Consider the following 26,917-nt stretch of genomic DNA (forward strand, 5'->3'; position numbering starts at 1 on the left):
TAACATCAGTAACAAGAATTAACTATTAAATATATAATTACCTCACTAATGTCTCTAATATTAAATAGAATGACATGAATTCCAGATACCCAGTCACAGAAAAATAAGCCTCCAGAGAACACTTTTTCCTCTTGCTTTAGTAGATTCCGTTAACGCGTGCTAAACACTCACCAATGGCAGTCTCTGCCATACTTCAAATAAAATCTACAGATATACTACTTTATTGTATTGAGCTTTACTCCAGAAATTTCCTGCGCAGACCCTTGTGGCATGGATTACAATTTTGATTAATGTTTAGGATTTATTTAACTAATTATTCATAAATTTATCAATTTCATAATCTTTCATTTAATTAATAATTATTTCCCAAGTTATTACTTTTTGGAGATTTTACTAAATAAGATACCATCTCAACTGCCAAATGAAAACCACAAGAAGACTATATTTCAATTTCATACACAAAGCTCATTGTTTTTAGTGGATTGGGTTCTAATTGAATTCGATTCTCATAATTGGAAAATTATTAATTAAGCCAAATCGCATGGTTCTTATTTAGCTATGGAAATAATAATTAAGAGAAAAAAAAAAGAAAAACATAATAATAGGTATGCAAAAATGAGTGGCTGCGGCCAAGGTAGAGAGAATAGAGATGGAAGAAAGGAAAAAAAGTGCAGAAAGCATGTTACATTTACTGTTGCCATGTTTTTTTTCTTTCTTTTCTTTTCATTTTTTCCCCTGCTATGTCAGGTACTGTAAGTTTTATTATTACTGCTTTAGTAGCCAACAGCCACGCAGTGTGATGACTATTGACACTTGTGAACAGTGAGTAAATAGCATAACTGTACACACTTTATTTCTGTATATATATATATATAATTTATATAGATTGTTCGTTCCAGGGAGCTGCGTAGAGTCTGAAACCAGACTGTGAAATTGTGGAGTCCATAGTGACAGATGGACACTGTTCTCGTTCTTGCTCAACAGTAGACACCGATATAACCATAAACCAAGAATACCCTTTTGTTCTCTCTGTCTCTCTCTCTCTCCTTCTCCTTTTAGCTTCTGTTTACACAGCTACCTAGAGAGCTATTGAGAACCAGGAATGGGAAGTAGTAGCAGTAGTTCAGTTCCTATGAAGTTGCTGAGTTTGGTGTGTTTGGTGATATGTTTGAGTTCTCAGCTGGTACAATGCAGTGTGACCTATGACAGGAAGGCAATTGTTATTGATGGCCAAAGGAGAATCCTTTTCTCTGGTTCTATTCATTATCCCAGAAGTACCCCTGATGTATGTTCTTATAGCTTTCCATTTGTTTTTTCTTTCTTTATATGTTTATGTTCTTGGGGTTGAATCTAATTTTTCTTTGGGAAAAATGGGGACTTTGTAGATGTGGGAAGATCTGATACAGAAGGCTAAAGATGGAGGCTTGGATGTGATTGAGACCTATGTTTTCTGGAATGTGCATGAGCCTACTCCTGGAAATGTATGTTTATGTGTGTGTGTTTGTGTCTTCTAATATCTAAAGAGTGGAGAGCCGATGGTGTATTTTGTTTTTTTACCTTTAATTTGATTAATTGTATATGGTGTTTTGTCTTTGTGGGTTTATAGTACAATTTTGAAGGGAGATATGATCTTGTGAGATTCGTCAAGTTAATACAGAAAGCAGGCCTTTATGCTCATCTTCGCATTGGACCTTACGTTTGTGCAGAGTGGAATTTTGGGTACCCACCATTTCCTCTTTCACTGGATCTGCTTGCTTCTTTTACTCATTTTGGTTGTTCTGCATTTGGGTTTTTATTTTTCTTCCTCTTCTTTTTCTTGAATTTTATTTATTAGTATATTTGCTAATGTCCATAGGATTCTACTATTATTTGCAGAGGGTTTCCTGTATGGTTAAAGTATGTCCCAGGAATCAGCTTTAGAACAGACAATGAGCCTTTCAAGGTTTCTTCCTCTGCCTTCTGTATTTTCATATATTAGTTTATTTCACGGTATCTCCTACAAGTCAAAGCAGAAATAGTGCAAATTAAGTAAACTCTTGGATTTGTTTTAATTGTAGTTGTAATAATAATAATAATAATGACTTTTATATGTTGTTGCAGAGAGCAATGCAAGGTTTCACTGAAAAGATTGTGGGATTGATGAAGAGTGAAAATTTGTATGAATCCCAGGGTGGCCCCATTATACTCTCTCAGGTATAATTTTTTTCAGCCTTCAGGTTCTGTATTTTCACTTCTTTGTGGCATCTTGTGTTGCCAATTTGTGCAACTAAGCTATCTTCATGATTTCAATTGCCAACAGAGTGTCAGTTACTATTGTAGTTGAAGTAAAGAAAAGGAGGGAAAAGAAAAAACCTTTTAGTTGTTCTAGTGTTGTATTACTGTTTTTCTTCTTCTTCTTCTTCTTCTTTTTTATGCTCAATCTTTCCACTGAAACGTGCAGATCGAGAATGAGTATGGGTCACAAAGTAAGTTACTAGGTGCTGCTGGTTATAATTATATGAGTTGGGCAGCAAATATGGCTGTTCAAACAAGAACTGGGGTACCCTGGGTGATGTGCAAAGAAGAAGATGCCCCAGATCCAGTGGTAAGCTGTTTGACACTTGACCTAACAGAATTCTTTAATAATAATTAATTGTAATGTTCTCTCTAAAATAATTAATTGCATTAAATTTAAGGAGCTCTTTACCTTTTCCAATGATAGATAAATACATGCAATGGATTTTACTGCGATTCATTCTCCCCCAACAAACCTTACAAGCCTACAATTTGGACTGAGGCTTGGAGTGGATGGTATGCCTTTGAACATGTTATTGCAATTTATTATTTCACCTTAAATTGAATTATTGAAAACCTCTCCATTATTATTTATTTTTAATCATGTCATGAAGGTTCTCTGAGTTTGGTGGTCCGATTCATCAGCGCCCAGTTCAGGATTTGGCGTTTGCAGTTGCTCGATTCATACAAAAAGGAGGATCTTTTGTTAATTATTACATGGTCACTTTCTTTTCTTTTCTTTTGTTTTCTATTCCTTTCTTGAGAAAAAAATTCTAAGTATGGATTAAAATATTAAATTCTGTAAATTTGGTGAAATTGATTTCCTGTGTCATGTGTAACAGTACCATGGAGGAACTAATTTTGGTCGCAGTGCTGGAGGTCCTTTCCTCACCACTAGTTATGACTATGATGCTCCCATAGATGAATATGGTAAGGATTAATGATTTTTTTACATCCAAATAATCGTGTTATGAAGCAACAAAAAGAAGAAAAATAAATCTAGGAGTGAGATTTCCAATTAATAACTTGGTAAAAAATCTTGTTGGAACTCTGGTTTGAGATGTTATATCTTAGACACTGAGGAGTATCTTTCAATTGGATCTGGAAACCCCAGCGTTTATCTTATCATAATATGTTTCAACTGAAAAAGTATGAAGGTTTAGTTCCAAATCGTCTGGGTGGTTGCTACATATTATCAGCTTAGTGCGACATATTAAACAGCTTTTACTGCATAAATTTGACAGGTTTAATCAGGCAACCAAAGTATGGTCATCTAAAGGAGCTTCATAGGTCCATTAAGATGTGCGAGCGAGCTTTAGTTTCAGCTGATCCCATTGTTACACAATTAGGGAACTTCCAACAGGTTTTCTCAACTCTGACAAGCCTTTTGCTCAGGATTTTAGTAATTTCATTATGTACCGATTTCTGATATCATCTGTTACTTTACCAGGCTCATGTGTACTCTTCAGAATCAGGAGATTGTGCAGCTTTTCTTGCAAATTATGATACAAAATCTGCTGCAAGGGTGTTGTTCAATAACATGCACTATAACTTACCTCCTTGGTCCATCAGCATTCTTCCTGATTGCAGAAATGTAGTCTTTAATACTGCAAAGGTATGCAGTTTCTTGTTATGTTATGAATCTTGTCATGGTCATACCATATGATACATTGAGCTCGGACTATGTCCCAAAGAAGGAGGTGGTGGAGGAGGGGGAGAAGAAGAAGAGGAAAAAGAAATAACTCGTACTTTCAAGAAAACTATTTCTTTCATGTCCTTATCTTTCGTTCTTTCCTTTGTAGGTTGGAGTTCAAACATCTCAAATGGAAATGTTGCCAGCGAGTACTGACATGCTTGCATGGGAGAGTTATGATGAGGATCTTTCTTCTCTTGACGACAGTTCAACATTCACTACTGTTGGTCTCCTGGAGCAAATAAATGTCACCAGGGATGCTAGTGACTATTTGTGGTACATAACTAGGTGAGGCTAATTACCTTTCAGCAAGTACTAGTTTTTGATTGTCAAGCATGCTTTTGTCTTGCATCAAGCATTATGAAAATCCATTCTTTTTTTGATGCATGTCTTTTGAATTTAAGTACAGCAAGACATTAACATTTATGATTATCTCATACTTGTCAAAATGCCTACAGTGTTGATATTGGTTCATCTGAATCCTTCCTCCATGGAGGAGAACTTCCCACTCTAATTATTGGATCAGCAGGCCATGCAGTTCATGTTTTTATCAACGGCCAGCTATCAGGTATAGAAACATAAATATGCTTCATATTTTATATTGATTTCCCTTTCAGCTAATCAGCATGTATCATTCTAGGTTCTGCCTTTGGGACAAGGGAGAACAGGAGGTTCACATATACTGGAAAGGTCAATTTGCATGCTGGGAAAAACCAAATTGCGTTGCTGAGTGTCACCGTTGGATTGCAGGTTCCTATTCTATCTTTATTAATTGTCTGGTTTTTCTTATAATCAGATCGTAACATACTATAAAGGTTAGAACTCTGTACAACTGAATAGGCTGCTTGAGAAAAGTAAGTGTAGTATGTATCTACGGGTATGATTTAGTTCTCACTAATAACTGGCTAGAGAAAAGGGGAGAAAGAAAAGAAAAGGTGGAGAAAAATAGAAAATCAGGCCTATATATCATGCCCAGTCCACACTGGAATGCTAAATATCCTGTGACAATGATTCATTCACCTCTAATTTATGTTATGTATACCTACTTCCTATTGAATTTGCTGACACATTTATTTTGTTTGATGAAGAATGTGGGTGGACACTTTGAGACATGGAACACTGGCATCCTAGGTCCAGTTGCATTGCATGGACTTGACCAGGGAAAATGGGATCTATCCTGGCAAAAATGGACATACCAGGTTGCTATAATTCATTCATGTATTTCATTAAAAAAATAAAATTTGTTCTCTCATTTATTTCTTGCTAATAGGTCGGGCTTAAAGGGGAAGCCATGAATCTAGTTTCTCCAAATAGTGTTTCATCTGTTGGGTGGATGGAAGCATCATTGGTGGCACAAAGACCGCAACCATTGACATGGCACAAGGTAAGATATTATGAAGAGTGAAACTTCAGGTAGTTAGGTCAAAACAATCATTCATGTAGAAAACTTTTACTAACCGATACAACTTTGTAGGCATATTTTAACGCACCTGATGGAGATGAGCCATTGGCTTTAGACATGGAGGGTATGGGAAAGGGTCAAATTTGGATTAACGGGCAGAGTATAGGCAGATATTGGACTGCATATGCTAGTGGTAATTGCAACGGCTGCAGCTATGCAGGAACATTCCGCCCTCCTAAGTGTCAGGTTGGTTGTGGCCAACCAACACAGCGCTGGTAAATACTCCCTACATGATATGCATAAGTTTTATACGGAAAATATAAATGTTCATTTGGTTCCTGACAATAGTTAAAAAATTCCCAGGTATCATGTGCCCAGATCATGGTTGAAGCCCACCCAAAATCTCTTAGTAGTTTTTGAGGAGCTCGGAGGGAATCCCTCGAGAATTTCACTTGTGAAAAGATCAATGACCAGTGTGTGTGCTGAGGTTGCCGAGTTTCATCCAACTATTAAGAATTGGCACATTGAGAGCTATGGAAGAGCAGAAGAGTTCCACAGTCCCAAGGCTCACCTTCGATGTAGTCCAGGCCAATCAATTTCTTCCATTAAATTTGCAAGCTTTGGAACTCCTTTGGGAACCTGTGGGAGTTACCAGCAAGGACCTTGTCATGCGCCAGCATCCTACGATATTGTAGAGAAGGTACTATTAACATTACTCTCTCTCATTTAATTACACTCTGAAACCTTGCATGAAATCTTCTCACCATGTTCTGTTTATGTTCCACAGAAATGTATAGGGAAAGAAAGATGTATTGTCACCATAGCCAACAGTAACTTCGGCCAAGACCCATGTCCAAATGTGTTGAAGAGGCTGTCTGTTGAAGCTGTCTGTGCTCCAACAAATTGGAGGGGCTAATTCCAGGAAAGAATTGATAAATTGCTAATTTGTATTGCAACTACCAGTAATTTTAACTACACATTACCAGCAAGAGAAATGAGGAAGAAGAATAGGAAAGACAACAGGAGAAAAAGAAAGGGTTCTATTAGTTAGATAGGTGGAATGCCATAGTCTGTCAAAGTGGGAGAGGCTGTGGCCAGAGGTGTTTGGCATTCAAGAAAAGTAGTACTTAAAACTTAAAGTGGGTTATTGAACTATGTTGTAAATTAGTGATTTGTTTTTTAGATGAGTTGGAAAATCCCTTAGGTTCCAGCAATTAAGGGGGCCTAAAGGTGAATTTCAAGCCCCAGTACTCCCAACCCTTTTAAACTTGGTTGGAAGCAGTGGGAAAAGAGGTGTGTGATTTGATCTAATATGTTTGTATTCAGTAGGGGTAAAAAATCAAATTTCCCCAGTTTGTTCATGTTAGGAGTGGATCCTACTATGGTTGTTGTTCTCTTGTGCAGTTCATTTTTAATACACTCAGCTTTCTGTCCACAGTCATTCTCTTGTACATTAATACTCACGGGGGCTCTGTTTCATCTCCCAAGTTCAATCTTAAAACTCACTCTGGCCTTCAGGATCTGCTTTATAGTTTCTTAAAGAAGCTAGAAATTCAACTTTCCTATTTAATAAGTGAAATTTCAAAATCACAATAATATTAAGAAAAAAATTTAAAAGATCATAATTTCTACTCTTCCATGGGTTATGCCATGAATTCTTCTTCTTTTTTCTTTTTAAATATTTTTAAACTTTATTCTATTTTATTGAGTTGTACTTTTATTTAATTTTATATACTTTTTATATTTATTTTATGAAATTTTTATTTGTTTTATTAAATTAGTTCAGTAATCTTTAACAAAAATTAAATAGTTCAGTAAAATAATATAAAATTTTTTGATAAAATAAAATTAAAAATTCAACAATTTAAAAATACATTTCTTATTTTCAGAACGCTACAAGGTGATTGAGGTTGTATTTGGTAAAAGTAATTTTAAAATAATCTTTGGAAGTCGTTTTATGAAAAGGATAATTAATGTTTTTGTTTAAAAATAAATGCAATAAAATAATTCATAAAAATCTCTTAAAACTCATTAGCAAATTTATCAATAACTTGATAAATATAATATTAATATTTTTATTTATAACTTATATATTTTTATTTGTCATAAATATAAAATATTTACTAAAACAAAATTACAAAATTATATATCAGGATGAATATATTAAACTTTTATCATAAAAGTTTTGTTTCTTAATAAATTAATAAAATAATTTTATTTAACTCATTCTCTGCTATATTTATTTAAGTTCGCGGGTAATAGATAAATATAATAAATTCAGATCAGATTCAAATCATAATCAAACCAAAAAACTCAATTGGGTCAGAATCCCACTACCACTGCTTGACATTCACACCATAAAATCGTAGAAATGGGGAAAATTATTTGACAAACTTGTATATCTAGCAGGCCTCAGCATATTTAAGTTGGTCTAAACTCAAATTATGATGCCGACAACCAACAACTAAAAATGCCAAAGACAGGAGCAACTGCAAAAGATGCCTGTGGCTTGTAATAGCAGCAGCGATCCTTGGAGACACTTCTCTGGTCTATATTTTTGCCACCCCTAATCAATTAATCATAACAGAGTATCCAGATATGTGCAACCAACACAAATCACAGAATCATCAGCCAAACATAAATTTGCATGCAGCAGAGAAATCTTCCTTTCCACACAAAGATAATAAAGCAAAACTAGTCCCAGTAACAGAATTCTATTGCTTGACACTACTCTACGAGGATCAACTCGTGGTAGACAGCACCAGTCTTAGTTATTTTGAAAAACACAAAATTACTAACGTAAACAGTGAAGCCGCATGGAGATTTTCCAATTTAAGTGGAAGCAGTAGCCATGTGTTTCGCTATAGTTTGCTGCAGTTCGTCTTTCTTTGCTCCAACCACCTTGTCCATAATCTTCCCCTCCTTCAGGAACATAAAGGTTGGCATTGACTCCACAGCCCACTCGTGAGCAACAGTCTGCAAGTGATAGTACCCGTAACCGTAAGGGTCTGAGTTCACAATCTGTACTTAATAAGCAAAAGTCTAAAGGCCTTTTCTTCAATTCTGAACTTTACATACCTTCAGTTCATCCACATCCACCTTCAGGAAGGTAACATTTGGCAGTTTCTTGGCCAGCTCAGCCAAGAAGGGAGCAATGAAACGGCATGGTCCACACCATGAAGCAGTAAAATCAACAACGATCTGCATCACACCCAGAGCTAACCATATGAGAAGAAACATGATAAAAAGCTTCATTTATGAATAATGACTCATGAAACTGTCACAAGCCAACAGGTTAAAATTGATGCATGAATGTGCATGTGACGACGGTGATTGAAGGATGAAGGATTTGATTGGATTTGGATGCCGCCAAAATCCAATTTTCTGTGATAATCCTCTTACAAACTAACCAAAACTTTGGCTGTTCATCCTCATTCCACCAAACTCATCATGCCCCCTGCCACTGCTTGCTGGACCATGGCCAATTGGTTTTATAAAGTCAAATTCTGAAGCAACCAAAATATATTTTAGAGAAAGCTTTGAACGTAACTTCCATGAAAATCTATTCCTTTCTATAGCAGATTAAGCGGACGTTATATCTAAACCCAAGAAGACATTATATATACAAGTAGGCTTACAACTCCCTGCAGTCTACATGCATAAACACAAAGGAGGTCTAAAATTCATTCTTTCATAACATATGCCAAAACCCAATAGTGATAGAAAAACAATTTTTGTAAAGCCACAAAAAAAGGGCTGATTCTGTGTGTCACATTAGATAGATAATATTAGCTGTTCACTCATTCAAGATAATGACTTCTATCCCATGAATATGTTATATTGACTAACCAATAACCATAGAAACTGAAGTACAAAATAAATAAACCTTTGTTTTGTAGCACATATTCAACTTGATCAACAGAAGCCAAACTGGATAACATATATCAATAAACACTCGTCCTTCACCATTCAACGTACCCATGACTTTGGAAAAAAAAATAAAAATATACCCATGAATTTAGTGATAAAGCAGCCAAACCAATCAGCATGGCCCAACATGAAACAAATTTCATTACTTTGAGAACCTAGAAGAGGCCCAATCTCAGATTACTAGATCCAACCATACAAAGCCCAAAATTCTATTTTAACTATCCAACGAAAACATCATTATCAAACCAAAACCCCTCGTGTCATTTTCACTGCAAAACCCAGGCACAAGTCATTTTCACAGCAAAATCAAGGCTCCTTTTGTTTTCCCACATTACATTACATGACATTGACTTTTCCATACAAAATTAATATATAAATACATAACACGTTTACATTTGTTTTTTTTTTCTATATAATTTACATTACAAAAACAAACACACAAAAAGAGAAAAAGAAAAAACTAAGACAGACGAAACCGACTGGAACAAGTCTTTGCAAGTACAATCATAATACACACATCTGCAAGATATAAAACCATACCCATAATCCAAAACCACGAAAACTGCAGAACCCATAATCCAAAAAGCATTCTTTTAACGAAAAAGATGTTCGAAAGAAAAAATTAAAAATTAAAAATCGGCGTTAGAAATCCAAACTTCAATAGAAACTTTTTAACAAAACTATTTTTACATGTAACAAGAGTAATACCAGTCCCTTGGTATCATTTCCCTTCTGCAATTGCTCATTCCATGCCTCAACAGTGTGGCACCCGATCACTTGCCCTTCTTCTGCTGCCATTTCTATCCCTCTCAATTCTTTTTTCTCTCAAAAATTATATGTTTTGTGTTTGTGTTACACACAGCTATTAAATAAACAACTACGGTTTGTAAAAAGGGCTTATCTGTTTGGATATATTACAAATTTGCCACAATGGTAAGGGTTGCCGAATGTTTATTTTGTTTATTATTGGCCGTTGGATCCGAATATGTGAGTTCATGTATTTCATCTTACGGTTTAATACGGGCCTATGTAGAATTGGCTTAGCGGTTGTGATTGCATTATAACTTGTTACAAGTCACGTAATGGGCTGATAATTCGAAAATGGTAACGTATCTAATCTGCAAATAATACTAAATTTATTAAGGCTTTATTTGGTATGTAATATCTTACTTTTCAGGAACGTTTCCTATTATAGTTAAGGCTTATTTCAATTCGGTTATTTGATTTTGAAACTCTATTAAATATAATTTTATGATTATTACTATTTTCTTTTTAATTGCTTTAGAATTTATACACAATAAAACCCACATAATTGTCATGATATAATCGAAATATCTGCATAATAAAACTAAATAAGTTTACATATTATATATAAAAAAATAGTTTACATGATAAGAGTTTCATGTACATACAGTACCAAATATGAATATAATTTAAATTAAGAAGTAAATAGTTTACTGTTTAAAAGTAAATTGATAATAAATTAAAATATTAAAATATTTATTTTTATGTATTATCTAAATTTAAATTTACAAAATTTGGGTAAAATAAGAAAATGATAAAAATAAAAATGAAATTTTTAAAATTGAAAAAGAAAATATATTTTATAATACAATGATTATCTTATTTGGCCAATTATAGTACTGAAAGAAACAATTTTATCGTACTTTGATATTAATATATTAGAATATATTTATACACATGTTGTAAAATTTTAGAATCATTTATATGTTTAGTCTTTTATATTTTTATTTTTCTCGGATTGCAGACCGCATTAATTTAATGTGTAAAATATATTATTTGATTCTTGTATTTTTTAATATCAATATTAAATCTCTATATCTTAACTTTTAATCAATTAAGTCCTTATATCTTAGTTTGTCTTAGTCTTTTATTATTTCTTAAAAATTAGAATTGTTTTATAATTCTCTCTTTATAAATAACTTATGTATGCCTTTCTATTAGTCTATATCTTTTTTTTATTAATTACGACACCATGCCTTAATTAATATAACTGATTTAATCTAACAAATTATAATTCTAATTTAAATAAACTAAAATCAAGTGATATCATTCCAATTAAATTAATAGCTTATTATAAAAATAAAAATATAATTTAAATCTAAATGATAATAAATTCATATCATTCTTATAACTTAAAATTTAAATAATAATCCTCATAAGTAAATGTCAGCAAAAAAAAAAAAGTATAAGGATTTAATTCTATGCTAGAACTATAACGGACTCAATCTCACAAAATAGAAGTACTAAAATTTAGTACAAAAAACCTAAGAATTATAGAGAATACATGCAGCACTAGGATTACATTGTTTTGACCATGGAAGCAAACTAGCCTGTCAAATAATCCTATAGATAATAACAGCAAATTTATCTTTAGGATGTTCTGAAGAAGAGAACAGGTCTGAAATGCACACATAAAGAAAGTTTAGCTGCTATCCAGATAAGAGGGATGAATTGTTAGACAAAGAAAAAAGCGAGTAACAGAACAACAAAAAATTGGCTTGCAGTTCAGATAATCCAGCACGAACAATTTCCTATCTACAGATAGCTTTTCGCATTCAGCAACCGTCAAAAAATATCCTCAGTGTTTCCCACCAAAGAACGACACAGAGTTATAATGCTGCGAGCAAAGAGCAATTTTCATAATTCCTATTGGATATATACCTGAACTAAATCAAAGTTTGTTAAACTACGCTCTTATACAGGAATAAGATCTGATAGCACAGGGCTACAACTGAATTAAATCCTTGAAACAATAGGTACCAAGAAGAAACCAACCAACGAGAAGTAATGTAAAGAAGGCCCAAAAGGTCAGAAAGGTCAGGCCACCGAGCAGCAGTCCAATGCCACATACCATTACAAAGGGCAAGTACGATTGCACCTTGGATCCTGTACTAACCCAACGACCTTTGAGGAACATAAAAGCAGCAAGGTTCACCACATTCCACCCACCAGAATGAAAACTCAATCGGTTTAAGTTGTTGGCAACATAAGAGTGGCAATTGCAAGTGAAAAGGCTGTATGCGTGATGTTGAAACTCCTGCGTGCCCTTTTGTAATGCACCATCCCATGTCAATGTGTCTCTTCCAGTTATGTCCATATTATATTGATCTGCACTGCTGAATGCAGAACAATCCTGCACAATATTTAACAAGATGTGACTATATAAAGACTTACAAACAAAATAACAAGCATCTACTACAAGGCACCTTTTATATGTAATATTTTGTACAACATATGCTGCCAGCTTAGTGACATGTGCTAGACCCCATGTAAAGGCACAAAGGATCCTTGAGAATCAAATATACTATTAACAGAAAGTCAATGTCTAAACATATCCTGTTCAGGCCTCAGATAAGAAAATCTGAACATACCTTTTCTTTGTTTATCTGGATGAAGCGACTAACAGCTCCAAATGCAAAATTGTCAACACATACAAAATTAGGTCCTGCGAAGTCGAGGATTACTCCATCCTCTCTGCATATGCCAATATGACCAATGAATGGAATTAGCCAAGATATCACAGGGAGGGGGGTCCAGACGATGCAGCAGGGAAACCGAGCTCTTTTAGGATCAATCTGCATGCTTTGCTGAAAATTTTCTTCGAACATCATTTGGCGCTCGGGATCCACATTTTCTTCCATCATAAAATTTGTGCACAACTAGATTTTCATCAAAAAGATTAGACACTTCTGAGAAACAAATGCACCTTCAGACAAGTGCAAAAGGAAACATATGCCTCATTAAATCTTATCATGAAGTACTGGAATGAAACTCATAATGCAAATGATGCTAACAATTTCAAGTATAATCCATTTACATACTGTTTTAGCCTGTAACTTCAAAATTGCTGTAACACACAAGGGATTAAAGCTTAAACCTGCGTGAGATTATCATAAGCATCTAACTAAGGTCCTTCCTTGTTACCCTCTATATACCATTAAGCTAGCCAACTAGAAACACCAAAATGAAGTTGAAATCACTTATCAACGAAGAAAAATGTTATTTTCACCCCACAACACACCATACTAGATTCTAAACAAATCAATGGCAATGAGAATATTCGGATTGATGGGGGACACACAAGGTGGGTCCCACTAATCAAAAGGCTTTCATTAATTCGTGTGGAATTCAGTTTGGTGTGTGGAATACCAGAACTCATAATCAAATAAGCCTGGGAATACCACCAATAACTTGCGTTTAAAAGATAGGGTCTTGGCCACCAAGACAAATTATGATTGTGCTACTTTCCCTAGCAGATTATGATTTTGTGCAGAAAATGACATGACATCATGATACTAACAGGTGAGTAATCAATAGAATGGGTATTAAATCAAAACCCTAATGACATCAAAATTAAATGTAAGCAAAACATTGAATCCAAACCTATAATGAAGATCCAAGTTTTAGAGCGAATAATTTTCTTGAAAATTAATAATACGATTTATATATATAAAATGAAGATGAAATACCTCTGAAATAAAATGAAATGAGAGTCGAGGAAGAAGAAGCGATCTTGGGGTAAAGGAATTCTGGTCGACAAGTTCTTTTTGTTACTTAATGGGCTTTCGTCATACAAACACAGCATCTATATATGTTCTTTTAAAACCCAGCCCATAAGTTAATTTTCTTATTTATTGATAAAAAATAATTTATTTATTAATAAAGTAAGATGGTTTAAAATGATTAATGTTAAAACTAGAAAAAAAAATTAATTTTCTTATTTACTTTTAACTCTTTTTAATCTAGGGGAAAGGGAGTTACAAAAATGCACTATAACATAAAAGTACATACCAAACAAAGGTAAAAGAGATTATAGGTGCAACTACTTGTTAATTTTGTCCGAGTAATTCTTAATATTTTAATAATTAAATATAACTAATATAAATATTTTTAAGAAATCAAAATGTAAATGATTTGCTAATAAATTAATAATACTTGAATCAATTAACAACAAAAAAATAAAAAAAGTGTCAGACTTTTTCTTTTGAATTACAAATAAGAGAAAATAAACTTGAACCGACATGATTTAAAGTGTAAGCGTTAAGTATTTTTTTTAATAGCTAATCACTTGATAAAAATACATACAAACAAGGGTTTAATGCTTAAATCTTAACCTCTAATTGTCAATCTCCTTTTAACCCAAACCAAATATACCCTTAAAAGTTAATTATATTAATATTTAATTCCAATAATAAATTATTGTTATTATTATTAGAATATCAGTTTTGGCAATGCATTTTAGATATATGATCTTCTTCCAACATGTTGGGAGCTTCCTTATTTTAGCTTCAATCTATCAATGCAATTAGTTTCAAATTCGGCTCCTTTGCTACAAGCCTAAAACCCTTGTCTAAATGCCACTGTGTGGTGCAGAGATTTCTGCTTCTCATGAAGCTGAGAATAATATTTTCTTAAACATTTCTCCGAGCCTTCAATTTGGTTATTTTAGTTTAATCGAATAATGATTGATTCAAGATGTATTTGATGGTTAATGAAAGGGAATTGGACGCCATAAAGACTGTGATCCAAAGTCAACTTTTTATTTTCTTTCTTGTCATTGTAATGATATTTATATTTAAATATTAGCTTTTAAATGGTTAAACCAACTACATTTAAAATTAATTTTCTTTTTCTTAACAGCAGATATGATTAGCATGTTAATATATTAGAAATTGAGATCCTTTTATTTTCTAGCTAACATAATAGGCAATGTTAGTACAATCTTAATAATTAAATTCAAATTCACTGATTTAGATTTTATTATTTAATAATATAACTACTCATTACATAAGATTTAACTTAATTTTTTTTATAAAATTTCACCTATTTGATTGAAATTTAATGATAAGAATTATAAAATATGGTAGATCATATTCAATATAAACATAAAAGAAATTTTTCAATATCTCAAACTCTCCACGTTAAGTATGTGTTTAGCTTGATGACATGATTACAACTAAGGTTTTCAAATCACATTAATGGTGATAATAGGTCAAAATGGCACACGACAGTGTCGAGAAAGCCACAATGACCGCATTCAGTAGATGTGTTTTTGGAAATTTGGAAGGACCATTTCTGGAATAAAATTCAATTTGATCAACTCCCCCTTTTATCACCAGGGCTCACACTTTAATCACCTAAATTTATAGGCATTTTAATTCAAATTTGTGCATATTTAACTCACTTAGACAATTGTATTGGGAAAAACTAAAAGAGCAGATTACACATTCTCTGATTTTCTACAATTAAATTAAACTGTTCAAATTTTAAAAATAAATATTAATATTTTAAGTAAACAATAGAAAAACCCATTATGATTTATTGATACTTTTGCTATTTTTTCATAATAATAGTGAAAGACACCTTCGATGGTGATGATGGGAATGGTGAACATAACCACAGTTTTGGTAAAATAATTTTTAGAATTATTATCAATATTTTAAATTAATTTTTCAAGGAAGAATGACTGGCATCCTCACATTTTTATCCAAAACAAAACTAATTTTAACTAATATGTCCATAAATATGAAGAATAACTAAATTGAGCCAAAGGAACATGTTATTTCGCAGTTTTATATTGTGAAATTAGCATTTATCTTGAACAAAAAAATAATCTTAACAAATAAAAATTCGAAAATGGCATGGTTTCAGAATATACATTTTAATTAAAAGGGAATTAAGTTCGATCTTACGATAGTTAAGTAAATTAAGGAAAAAAAATCTTTACTAATCAAATAAAGGGGAAATGTAAAGAAAAGCAGCCAGTTCTGGCAAGAAAGACCATTTTCCTCCTTGTACACAATTGCTGATCAGTTACTCATTTTCTTGCTAGGCCACAGTGGCAATACCTATTAACTTTTTTTATTTTTCCTTTTTTTCTTTTTGAGAGCAAAACTAAGCTATAAATGGTATGTGTATCTTTGGACTACAATATCTTCTCATTATTCAATGGACAAACTAATGAAAGCCTTTCCTAGCAAATCAGAAGCCATCTAAAGAAAAATAACAAAGCACATTTATGTAAAATAATAAAGAACAATCAATAACAAGAGGAATTGTGAATCTTATAGCCGAAAGCCTTTTCCAGAATTCAAAACTCAGGATCCAAGTTCATATAATATGCTATTACATTTGCTTTATTGATTATAATTAATTTTGGAAGGTAAAAGGATATATTTATTTTACAAAGGGAGAAAATTAACCTAATAAAATAAAAGGGTAATATTGTCAATTTAGAGTTTTAGAGCGCATGCTGCCGTTACATATAACAGGTATGCAATACTCGGGTAAGCAGCTCAGGTTTCTCCTAAAATGTCATGACTCATGTCTAATCGATGTGTCAAAAAAATGATATACAAAATACACAACAAACGTAATGTACAATGTGCAAGAGAGTACCTATGGTAATCCTCAATGGATAATATTTTAAACTTGCAGAAACCAATATCTATGGAGCACTCCTCCATGGATAACATCTTACACTTGTAGAGATGATTTCTGTGAAAGGAAAAGAGTTTTAGATAAAATTTCACTGACCTTTCATATTCAATTCGGAAAAAAAATTTCCCACCCTGTATAGAAAGTTAACTAATCTGACATTCAGCCTTCTTCCCAATCTATATCATCCTCCTCATCTCCTGAAGCTTCTGCTTCAACATTCAAGTCATTGACCTTGTAGCTTTCAGTCGCATTGCCTGCAATGTCATAAGCAACACTTAATTAAAGACCACCAAATGATGTCTAAAAATTACAAAGTCATATGAAGGAGAAATACAGAGAACATAGAATGTCCACTACAATAAATCGTTAGTGTTTTTGTAGGTCCAACCAAAATTTCTCCAAGAACCAAGCCCACCAATTTCTGTTTGGTTTAATTTCTAGGAATTTTCGTCAGTCCTCAGTGCTTAACCAACAAAATGGCTTGTGGCACCATTAGACCACACCAAGCCAAATAAATATTGGTACATATCCTCTTCAATCCTATAAAAGAACAGTTAGTCCCTCTCTCTCCATGTATGCCAAACATCAGATTCACAGATGAATGAGCACAATTTAGGAGAAGTGAGGATTTGGGTCTGGATTGTGTTTGTGGAGTATTGATGGTGGTGGGGCTGCTCCAACTAGCTAAGCATGCACAGACATACAATGGGTCCTGGAATTGAAAAGATCCCATTCCATAACATGATTAATGAAATTAACCTCCTGTTGTGCTCTCTTCCCATTCAATTTCATCTTCTCCTTCATCCTCCTCACGTTTGGATTTCATGCCCACTTGTCGATTAGAGGACAACTCAGTAACACCATTAGAGATGGGTGTGTGTGATGACTCTTGCTTCTTAGCAGCTTCTTCTAGTTCTTGTTGTCTCTTGAACAGTGCAGCATAATAAGCTTTAGCATACTCATCCTATAAACAGTAAGGAGCAGAAGCCAATAATGTAAACAGATATATGAAAGAGACAAAACGGAGAGCACGAATTAAACCAATTCTACTCAGAAAAATATATGATATTAATTTCCAAGACCTGATATTGCGTAGCACTATCACCATTGTTGATGGCCTTTTTGTCATCTGAGAATTCTGGTGCTGCTGAACTGCCATCCATCTTACTCTCCTGCTTGACGACCTCTCCACGTTGCTCTTTTGTAAGGTTCATTCCCTGCTTAATCATCCATGGTGGTAAAACTTTCAAACCTGAACCTTCAGTTTCTGGTTTGACATCCTCTTCCTTGCCTCCAACACCAGAAAAGGCAACTTCAACCTGCCAAGATCAGTAATGAGCATGAATGATCCATGCCAATTGCAGTGTGTGCTCAATTTTAGAATAATGAACAATCTCATCAACCTTATTGAGCAGAGATACTATAATAATTAAAACGTCCATTATCTTTTCATTTTCTTGAAATTTAACGAAAGAGCTGAGCGGACAAAGAATAAATAAAAAGAATAATTATTGAGAAAAGGAATTTAAAGACTAGAATATGGGCATAAGACTAGGCAGCTCGCAAAGATGGAAAACAATAAACCCATTATCACCACTTAAATCTTCCTCTACATTACACTTTAAGCCTCTAAGGGCCAAAACTTTCAATGTGGTACAATTGTCTACAAAATGTTGTTACACTCTCATCATTAAAAGTTTTTAAGTAACAATTAATATGATTGAAGTGAACCTGATGGTGTCATTTGGGACTTACTTTTGCAACAGTTAGATCAAAGATCCAAATATTGAGTAACTAGGATAATTAAAAGGGATTCAAATGCTATTAACAATTTCAAAAGACAAAAATTGCACCAGTTGTATGAGGAAATTTAATAGTAGTATTATCAAATATCATGAATTCAGGCTCAATAAGACAACAAGATCACTCATCCGCATGCACTTCATCCTTAAAAAATAAATCTGGAAGAAAAGAGTACCATTCCCACTAATATAGATATTAGCAATTTGCTTCTTAACTGTGGAACTCAAAATATTCTCCTAAATTTAGGTAATATCTTTTTCTTTATTTTTATCTATAATCAGATCTGAAACCAACATGCAACTACAGACTTCAACCTCCCAAATCCTTTATTTTTCTCGAAATTAATGTAGAACATAAACCCTAGAGCTCTCCTGCATGATATGTGAAATAAGTAACTAATGTAGAATTTTGAATTTGCAAATGATTTTATAGACTTCATTTCAATTAAACACAATGTAAGTCCTCAACTATTTTCCAGCCAACACAGTCATTAACATTCTAAACTCAAATAAGGCTTCCATACTGAAGATCTGTGTTATTCAAGGCCAATTAATGAAGAAAATTTCATAGAGGGGTTATGTTTTGGATCATCTATGCTTGTAGCGAACTGATGTATTGGTATAGTCAATATATCCTAGCTTCTATGGAAGTATACCCAAAGGTAATACTGAGTATTCAAATTACGACTACATTTTATGTAGTCTAAAGCATGCCTCAAACTTCCCAGATATGAGAGAGAGAGAGAGAGAGAGAGAGAGAGAGAGAGAGAGAGAGATAACCAAGAAAAATATTACCTTTGTCTCCCCAAGGAATGGCATTGGTGTTCCACTATAACCCAGCCCTTGCGACTTAGAAGGATCATTGGAGCTAGCATTGCCATTTGCTGCACGTGCAGCAGCACTTGCTCGAGCTTCCCATGCTTGAAGGTTTCCAAATTCAGGAACAGGCAAATCCTTCACTCTGTTAAGTTGATCCATCAATGGCTTAAGTTGTACCTGCAGCCAATGGATTTGTCTCCTCCGAATGAAAGGACACACGAAAAGGTGTACTAAAGAGTAACTAATTATCAATAAGAGTTTGTATGTAGTCTGAAGTGGAAGACAGGCAATCAGGGATAAAAAAATGTTGCAGACAGTAAAATATTCCTAAATTTATGCAATCATACAATTCCTATTCATATGATATTTAACTTTCATTAATTGTCTTATGCACTCTATGAACATTATTGTCATTTCTAGCAGTAACCAATGTTGTTTAATTTACACATATATTTATGAAAGCTGTTTGTAGAGCAACAAGATTTTGCAAATCATTACCATTTGAGAGCAACATAAATTAAAATAAAAAGATACGAGCATCCAAAATTCCAAGGTGAAATAGCCGAGATTTATAACAAACCTCCATTTTCTGAAGCAAGTCCTTTAATTTTTCACGCTGTCGCCTCCTTGCATTGTCATCTCCATCTCCCCCTTCTTGAGCAGCTAACTTGTCACTCTCCGTCACAAGTTCTCCATTGCAATTTTCACAGTGAAAGTATTCATCATCTGGACAAAGCAATTGAAGAGCATCCAAAGCATTGTACCTAGTTGTACGAAATCAGGATATGTGAGAGATTTTAAGAATATAAAGTTCACTTAAGATAGCAAAGAAATTAAACAGTCACTCCCCCATGTCTCAAAATAATAGTAATTGAAAACAAAAGGCAACTACTAATACCTTCGCCCACAGTTGGGACAAATATACTCTTGAATAGTATTCTTGTTTTCCAATTCATCCTTCAGCTTTTTCCGCAACCGATGCAATCTGTACCTAACAACATCATATATCTGGTACCCAAATTTGAGTCAGACCTCTTTAAGAAAAATGCAGAAGCAAGCTGAACATTGAGTAAAACTAAAATACAGTTAACAAATCAATCGAAATTAGAGATTTATACAGAAGAAAGGAAGAGTACCTGTGCATAATCCAGACAACAGTAAGAGTGAGTATGTAGCTTTATCTTTTCATCCCCCTTTCCAGACTGTTGACCTTCAGCAGTGGCAGCCACGGCAACGCTGAATAGCTTTGCTCCCTTAGCTGTCTGCAAAAAGTCAAAAAGCAAAGATAACTTACAGGCAGAGTGCCCAATAACAGTGACTAGTAAAAGACATCATATTACATGATCAAAGTAACTCCTTACATATCGAATACTAAAGACAAAGAAGCAAAATATCTACCATGATGATAAGACACCTACAGGAGCTCAAAATTTGGGTCAAGGGAATCCTCATATCAACATTTTACAGTAAAAAGTTTTTAAGCTTCTTCCCCCAAACAATTCAATGAAATAAGAGGTAATTATGCCAAAGAATACATCAAAGAAAATCAATTCATAAAGAAATAAATATAAAGAAAAAGAAAAACTCTGACCTCTTTCCTATGATCTCGTGTAACTAGTTTTTCTTCCTCAAAAAACCGCAGGATCCTACGGAGTTGCTTTAAGTGCAATTTCAAATCCTTTGCCAGATCTTCTTCTCTTACCCATTGCCGTCTGTGATAATATGCCAGTATAACTGATCAATTACAGAGCCAAGTTTGAACCACAGCATTATAGATCATTCGCACATATAAGATTCATTTTAGATAAATCGAACATATACCTTTACACTTACTACTTCAGATGAATCACTCAAATAAAATTCTCAAAAGTAACTACAGAAACATGAGGTCTTTCATTTCTAAAATTTAAATAATACCAGCAAATGATTATAACTCATATGAAAACTAAACAAAATCACAGAACTAGAAATCCACATAACATCAAATATTATGTCATTCAATCAAACTCGTATTCTACTCACAAAAACAGAGAATATTTCACTCTCTACTTCCTAAAACAAAATGCAAAATAAAAATTAAAGTTTCAATTAAACTCTGAAACCTGGTTAAAGCATCAAGCACCACCACAGCAATCCCTCTGTTATCACTCCTTCCTGTTTTGGGCTGATTTTCCCCTTTAGTTATATCATCATAAAAAGCTCGAGCCGCAAGCTTCACTAGTCTGGTTGTGTTTTTTCCTCCAATTGTTAAATATATAAGATAAATGGAAAATAAAAATCAAGATTTGGAGAAACTATGTTGAATTAAGAGGGTATAAAGTGAGCATTACCGCTTGAATGGTTCGATGCTCATGTTGCTGGTGTTGGCGTCAATGACCCAGAAGAATAATTAACAAGCACTGGAAATACGGCTTAATACATATGCAAACACTTGTACTTGTAACATTTAGTCAGAAAGCCTCCTATATCTTGAGTTTGATCTATACACCTCAACTCGACAATTACTAACGCATAAACACCTGGAGAAAAATAAAAAATGAGTTGTAAAACACGCGCTATGACTCAAATTATGAATCGGCACATAAACTTAATTTCATGAAGTGGCAAACACCTAAGCACATGTAACTTTTATTCCTAATTTTTCTCTCTCCTCCCAAATTAACTCATTCTGCAATTTGCTTAAATTTCTCTTAAATTTAGGAAATGAAATCTCTAATGAATGGTTGCCAGTAAACTGATTGAATATCATGTGGAGTATTCTAGTTCTCCATAGAAATAGTGCACCTCAGAGACTCTCCTTTCAGCATGTAGTCAAATTCTTTGTTAATTTCCGAGAATTTCACATCGCGAGTGATGAATTTATCCACTTCTAGCACCAACATAACCAGAGGCAGTTGAATTTTACATATGAAGACAATTTACACAAGCTATTCAAGATGAAATAAATCTTTTGCAAGCTTGAGTGAAAAATCCTTTCTTGAAGCTATTCGAGATTGAATTAAATCTTTACAAGCTTGAGTCAAAATCCTTTCTTGAAAAGATGAAAATGAAAGCATGTTTTAGAAGTAATCAAATGAACAGTACAACATAAACGTAACAATAGAGGAAATAAAATGGTTTCCTTCTTGTAATTTGCAAAACCATCAGTAAAATCCTGAGAGATAAACTTACCTTGTTCATGTACTTTTCCACAATAGAAGGAAGATCAGTGCCGACGAAGGTTCCTTTCAAAGTTTTCTCATTCAGCGGATTCACAGGATGAGTTACTGCATAAGAGATTAGGGATCGAGGCTTGTAAACTGCAGAAGAAACCAAAATTGAAATCCCAATAAAGATAAGTTACAACGAAAGAAAAAAAGAAATTGAAGATGAAAGAAGAACCCTAAATGAGAAGAAGAAAGTGATATTTATTCAAAAATTATAATAAACCGGTTTTATTGCCACATCAGATTATAAAAGATAACCTCACTCGCAGTGTTAAGCGTTTGAAATAAGGTGCTGTGCCATATTTGATTGAATAATTTAAGTGTCCTCATATGTATTAGATCAATAATTTAGCATTCATGATGAGGAAATCCTAAGCAAGTAAAAGTGTATTTTGCATTGAGATTTTTCATTTTTCATTTTTATTTCATATTAATTTTTTAATTTAAAAATTATTTTTATAAAATTAAGTAAATTGGTATCCTTTTTCAAAAATAAATATAAGGAATAACTAATAAAATATTACAAAATTAATATTATTAAATTTGAAAAAAAAATTAATCATATCTTTTCAACACTGAATAAGAATTTCAAATAAATTCTAAACAATTTATATAAGGACAAAGTTATTATTTATTGCTTCATATTTTTAAATTATACTAAAATTTGTGTTATTTTTTTGTTATATTATTTATAATAGGAAATTATTTCATCATAATTTTATTAAATATATCTTAGTTTTATAACTTTTATTGCTTAATTTTTAGGATAACACATGAATTTGCTTTTACAATTGTTATCCAAAGTCAATGCAAAATCAATGCAATTAAAAAAATAAAATTGAAAATAATTTTAATTAAATTATTAAATTTAATATTAAGTATTAAATTTATATAATATTATTATTCTATAAAATTAAAATAAAATTTTATTATTAACAATAAATAATTTTAATATTTAAACAAAAATAATAATCAAAATTCTTTTACTTGCTCTAGATTTTTTAGTATAATTTAACTCTAATAAAACTTAAACGTTTTAAGAATATTTATATTAAAATTCATATAATTATACTTTAAATTTATAAACTAAAACTATTTCAATTTTTATATTATTATATACAAATTATAATTTTGATAAAATGTTTAAGAATTAATTGAAATATTTAATGAATGTTTATTAGTTTATTTGTTTGATTATTAATCACTAACCACATAAAAATAAATATTTATAATTCTTAAATATATTTCTAAAAAGAGTTTGGTGAAAATTGAACCATGAAGTTCAATTTTTGTTTACTTGTTTTAAAGAAGGAAAAGAAAAAAAGAAAGAGGAGCTAATTTGAAATTTAATAAAAATTAGTCTGATATTTTAATTTAATTATAATAATAAACAAAAAAAGGAAAAGAAAAGAAAGGATAATCAAAAGAAGTAACTACTTTTTTAAACAAAAAAAAAAGAAAAAAAAGAAGTAACTACTTCAAGATTTATTCTTAAACTTATTTTGAAAAGGGATAAAGAGTTTAGAAAGCATAATATAAGAATATGCCTGGGATGAAATCTTCTGCTCAAAATCAAACATATCTAAACTGAACACCTAAAGCAGCTGGAAATTATAAATGGGACACTTAGGCCAGTCTTTGAGAAGGAGGTGTATCATCCATCATCAAAACTGCTTGCTTTAGCAATGCCTGCAATACTAGTGTTTTTGCTGTTTCTAAACATTGCTGGGTCTTGCTATGGAGGGATCACTAGTCAGTACGTTAGAAAGGTTCAAGCTTCTGATGATTTGCCAATCGAGTCATTTCCTCCGCCTTCGGAGGATAATGCCCCCGAGCAGGTAATTATTCTGCAGCATGCACTATTCGAATCTATCTATTATTGTGTAATTCTGAGTCAATATTTATATGATCAATGTGCAGGTTCATATAACCCAAGGAGATCATATAGGACGAAGTGTTATAATTTCATGGGTTACACCACTCGACCGATTTCCAAATACTGTGACGTATTGGGCAGCAGAAGGCAAGCACAAGCACAAGCATAAGGCACATGCAGTGACCACATTCTACAGATACTATAATTACACCTCTGGATACATTCACCATGCCACCATTAAGCGATTACAGGTTCATTGTCATTCTTTATACACAGATTTTTTTTTTTCTTTTTTTTTTCGTGTGATGTTCACTTCAGGATTGTCACCAACAAGGTAATTTTCTAATACAGTACGACACTAAATATTTCTATGAGCTTGGAAGTCACAAAACAGCCCGCAGGTTTTCCTTTACTACACCTCCTGAAGTAGGACCAGATGTTCCATATACATTTGGAATTATGGGTAAGTATTGAAAAAGAAATGCATTTCTTTCTTTATGAGAATTTTGTTTCCTTATCGACACAACACATTTTGTTACTGCAGGTGACTTGGGACAAACTTCTGACTCTAATATCACATTGGAGCATTATGTATCCAACCCAAGCGCACAAACTATGTTGTTTGTTGGCGATCTTTCTTATGCAGATGATCATCCATTCCATGACAGTGTAAGGTGGGATACATGGGGCCGATTTACAGAGAAGAGCACTGCATATCCGCCTTGGATTTGGACTGCCGGCAATCATGAAATTGATTTTGCTCCTGAAATTGTAATACCCTTTTTGACTCGTTACACATTGGTTACATTCTAATTGTCCATTGTCAAACCTGTTGCTGGTGTGTGACAATGTACTCAAAGTTGCTAATTTCAGGATGAAAACACCCCATTCAAGCCATATTTGCATAGATACCACGTACCATTCAAGGCATCGCAAAGCACATCTCCCCTTTGGTATTCCATCAAGCGTGCATCTGCATACATTATTGTCCTTTCTTCCTACTCAGCATATGGTATGATAATGATCCTGTTATTTTGTAGCCTTTCAATTATTTCTAATAATTGGCTTCCTATAATTGTTGATTTGCTGCTTGCTCGCACAGGTAAGTACACTCCACAATACAATTGGCTCCAACAAGAGTTCAAAAAGATTAACCGAGCAGAGACACCATGGCTGATTGTTCTTCTTCACTCGCCATGGTATAATAGCAACAGCTACCACTATATGGAAGGAGAAAGCATGAGAGTAATGTTCGAACCATGGTTTGTCGAAAACAAAGTCGATCTTGTCTTTGCTGGTCATGTTCATTCATATGAACGCTCGGTAAGTTTCTTCTTCTACAGGCAGGCTACCTTTCATGATATAGTGCAGAACCGGCACAAGTTTTCACTTACCAAAACACAAACACTAGCAATGAAATGCATTTTAAAACTTGACTTTTGGCTTAAGAATTGAGCGCAAAAATGCTTAGCAATTTTTGGTCTTATACAGTCTCTCACAAAATATGGCTATAAACATGGTTCACATAAATTGAAATGATATGGACTGTTAAGAACCTGTAGATCTTTTAACATAATATGAACATGGATTGTAAAAGATCAAAGCTAATTATTAAGAGAAGGAAGGTTCAGTTTCTGTTGCTCATGAACTGAATAATCATCTGCATATGGTTTGTAAACCACTCTTCTTTGGTTTTGGCTTCAGAATCACCTTCAACTTCTGATGTGTTTAATTTTTCCATAATGTAGGAGCGAATATCAAATGTGAGATACAACATAACAAATGGATTAAGTGCACCACTTAAGGATTCTTCAGCACCAATTTACATAACTATTGGAGATGGTGGAAACATTGAAGGTCTTGCTGATAGGTACGCGCCTTAAATGCTCGATCATTTGCCATCTTTCTGCACTCTAGTACTGATGTCTGATCTTCATGAATTCCCCAATTTCATTGTGCAGCTTTACCGAACCACAACCAAGTTACTCCGCATTTCGAGAGGCGAGCTTCGGACATGCAATTCTTGAGATTAAGAATCGGAGTCATGCTTGTTATACTTGGCATCGCAACCAAGATGATGAAGCAGTTGCAGCTGATTTTCTTTGGATTTACAATAGATATTGGTATCCAGAAGAAGAGCAAAGTTCCATTAATAGGATTGTTTAGGCATTCGAATTTTTGGTTTATTAGGATTGTTTTGCCAAAACCTTTCTTAGGAATAGTCAGGTATCAAAATTCTCTAGCTTGTAGTCATGTCTGTGTTTAGAGTTGCGAATAAAAGAAAGTCTTCTTTATGTTAAATCTGAATATTTCTCTTCATTTGAACTTGGAGGCTTTACTTTTAGAATGGTCTCTTTTATGATGCAATACTTTCTGACTTGCCTCAAGTATTGCTAGATTATAAAACAGCCAAAATGATAACAGCTATCATAATATTATCTACAGCAAAAG

General features: G+C 33.2%; 5 protein-coding genes across 9 annotated transcripts; 2 read left to right on the forward strand and 3 right to left on the reverse strand.

Annotated features, from left to right (window-relative positions):
- The first annotated feature begins 805 nt into the window (after positions 1-805).
- Positions 806-6,806, forward strand: LOC8266413 (beta-galactosidase 3). The gene is made up of 20 exons (XM_002534084.3): positions 806-822; positions 900-1,285; positions 1,386-1,481; positions 1,607-1,719; positions 1,876-1,942; positions 2,101-2,193; positions 2,441-2,584; positions 2,702-2,790; positions 2,889-2,994; positions 3,117-3,204; positions 3,519-3,637; positions 3,725-3,889; positions 4,077-4,255; positions 4,426-4,535; positions 4,608-4,717; positions 5,056-5,166; positions 5,238-5,351; positions 5,442-5,644; positions 5,733-6,069; positions 6,157-6,806. The coding sequence occupies exons 2-20, from the start codon at positions 1,103-1,105 to the stop codon at positions 6,283-6,285; spliced, it is 2,556 nt and encodes an 851-aa protein (XP_002534130.3). The 5' UTR covers positions 806-822; positions 900-1,102; the 3' UTR covers positions 6,286-6,806.
- Positions 6,807-7,983: 1,177 nt separating this feature from the next.
- Positions 7,984-10,164, reverse strand: LOC8266412 (thioredoxin H-type-like). Of its 3 annotated transcripts, none has more exons than XM_002534085.4 (3): positions 10,008-10,164; positions 8,448-8,570; positions 7,984-8,345 (listed from the first exon to the last, which is right to left on the reverse strand). In XM_002534085.4, exons 1-3 carry the CDS (start codon positions 10,095-10,097, stop codon positions 8,202-8,204), a joined length of 357 nt encoding a protein of 118 aa, XP_002534131.1. In that variant the 5' UTR covers positions 10,098-10,164; the 3' UTR covers positions 7,984-8,201. The 3 variants fall into 3 exon arrangements, with proteins under 3 accessions (XP_002534131.1, XP_015583840.1, XP_025015709.1); XM_015728354.3 differs by having other exon boundaries at positions 9,990-10,142; XM_025159941.2 differs by lacking the exon at positions 10,008-10,164 and adding an exon at positions 9,256-9,723.
- Positions 10,165-11,550: 1,386 nt separating this feature from the next.
- Positions 11,551-13,918, reverse strand: LOC8266410 (protein RTE1-HOMOLOG). 2 transcript variants are annotated; one of them, XM_002534086.4, is made up of 3 exons: positions 13,793-13,918; positions 12,695-12,982; positions 11,551-12,456 (listed from the first exon to the last, which is right to left on the reverse strand). In XM_002534086.4, the coding sequence occupies exons 2-3, from the start codon at positions 12,965-12,967 to the stop codon at positions 12,049-12,051; spliced, it is 681 nt and encodes a 226-aa protein (XP_002534132.2). In that variant the 5' UTR covers positions 12,968-12,982; positions 13,793-13,918; the 3' UTR covers positions 11,551-12,048. The 2 variants fall into 2 exon arrangements, with proteins under 2 accessions (XP_002534132.2, XP_015583841.1); XM_015728355.3 differs by lacking the exon at positions 13,793-13,918 and adding an exon at positions 13,707-13,788.
- A 2,448-nt stretch (positions 13,919-16,366) lies between these two features.
- Positions 16,367-22,785, reverse strand: LOC8266407 (general transcription factor IIE subunit 1). 2 transcript variants are annotated; one of them, XM_048374379.1, is made up of 12 exons: positions 22,556-22,785; positions 21,715-21,903; positions 21,487-21,606; positions 20,976-21,096; positions 20,521-20,646; positions 20,283-20,392; positions 19,965-20,148; positions 19,361-19,561; positions 17,846-18,082; positions 17,523-17,727; positions 16,894-17,017; positions 16,367-16,820 (listed from the first exon to the last, which is right to left on the reverse strand). In XM_048374379.1, exons 2-11 carry the CDS (start codon positions 21,735-21,737, stop codon positions 16,923-16,925), a joined length of 1,422 nt encoding a protein of 473 aa, XP_048230336.1. In that variant the 5' UTR covers positions 21,738-21,903; positions 22,556-22,785; the 3' UTR covers positions 16,367-16,820; positions 16,894-16,922. The 2 variants fall into 2 exon arrangements, with proteins under 2 accessions (XP_048230336.1, XP_048230335.1); XM_048374378.1 differs by having other exon boundaries at positions 16,367-17,017.
- A 1,199-nt stretch (positions 22,786-23,984) lies between these two features.
- LOC8266409 (purple acid phosphatase 5) lies at positions 23,985-26,767 on the forward strand. The gene is made up of 8 exons (XM_002534089.4): positions 23,985-24,428; positions 24,511-24,717; positions 24,818-24,929; positions 25,011-25,237; positions 25,340-25,478; positions 25,569-25,789; positions 26,215-26,336; positions 26,428-26,767. The coding sequence occupies exons 1-8, from the start codon at positions 24,276-24,278 to the stop codon at positions 26,630-26,632; spliced, it is 1,386 nt and encodes a 461-aa protein (XP_002534135.2). The 5' UTR covers positions 23,985-24,275; the 3' UTR covers positions 26,633-26,767.
- Positions 26,768-26,917: the final 150 nt, after the last annotated feature.

The sequence above is a fragment of the Ricinus communis genome, chromosome 5 (assembly GCF_019578655.1).
Source record: "Ricinus communis isolate WT05 ecotype wild-type chromosome 5, ASM1957865v1, whole genome shotgun sequence".
Classification (NCBI taxonomy): Eukaryota; Viridiplantae; Streptophyta; class Magnoliopsida; order Malpighiales; family Euphorbiaceae; genus Ricinus; species Ricinus communis.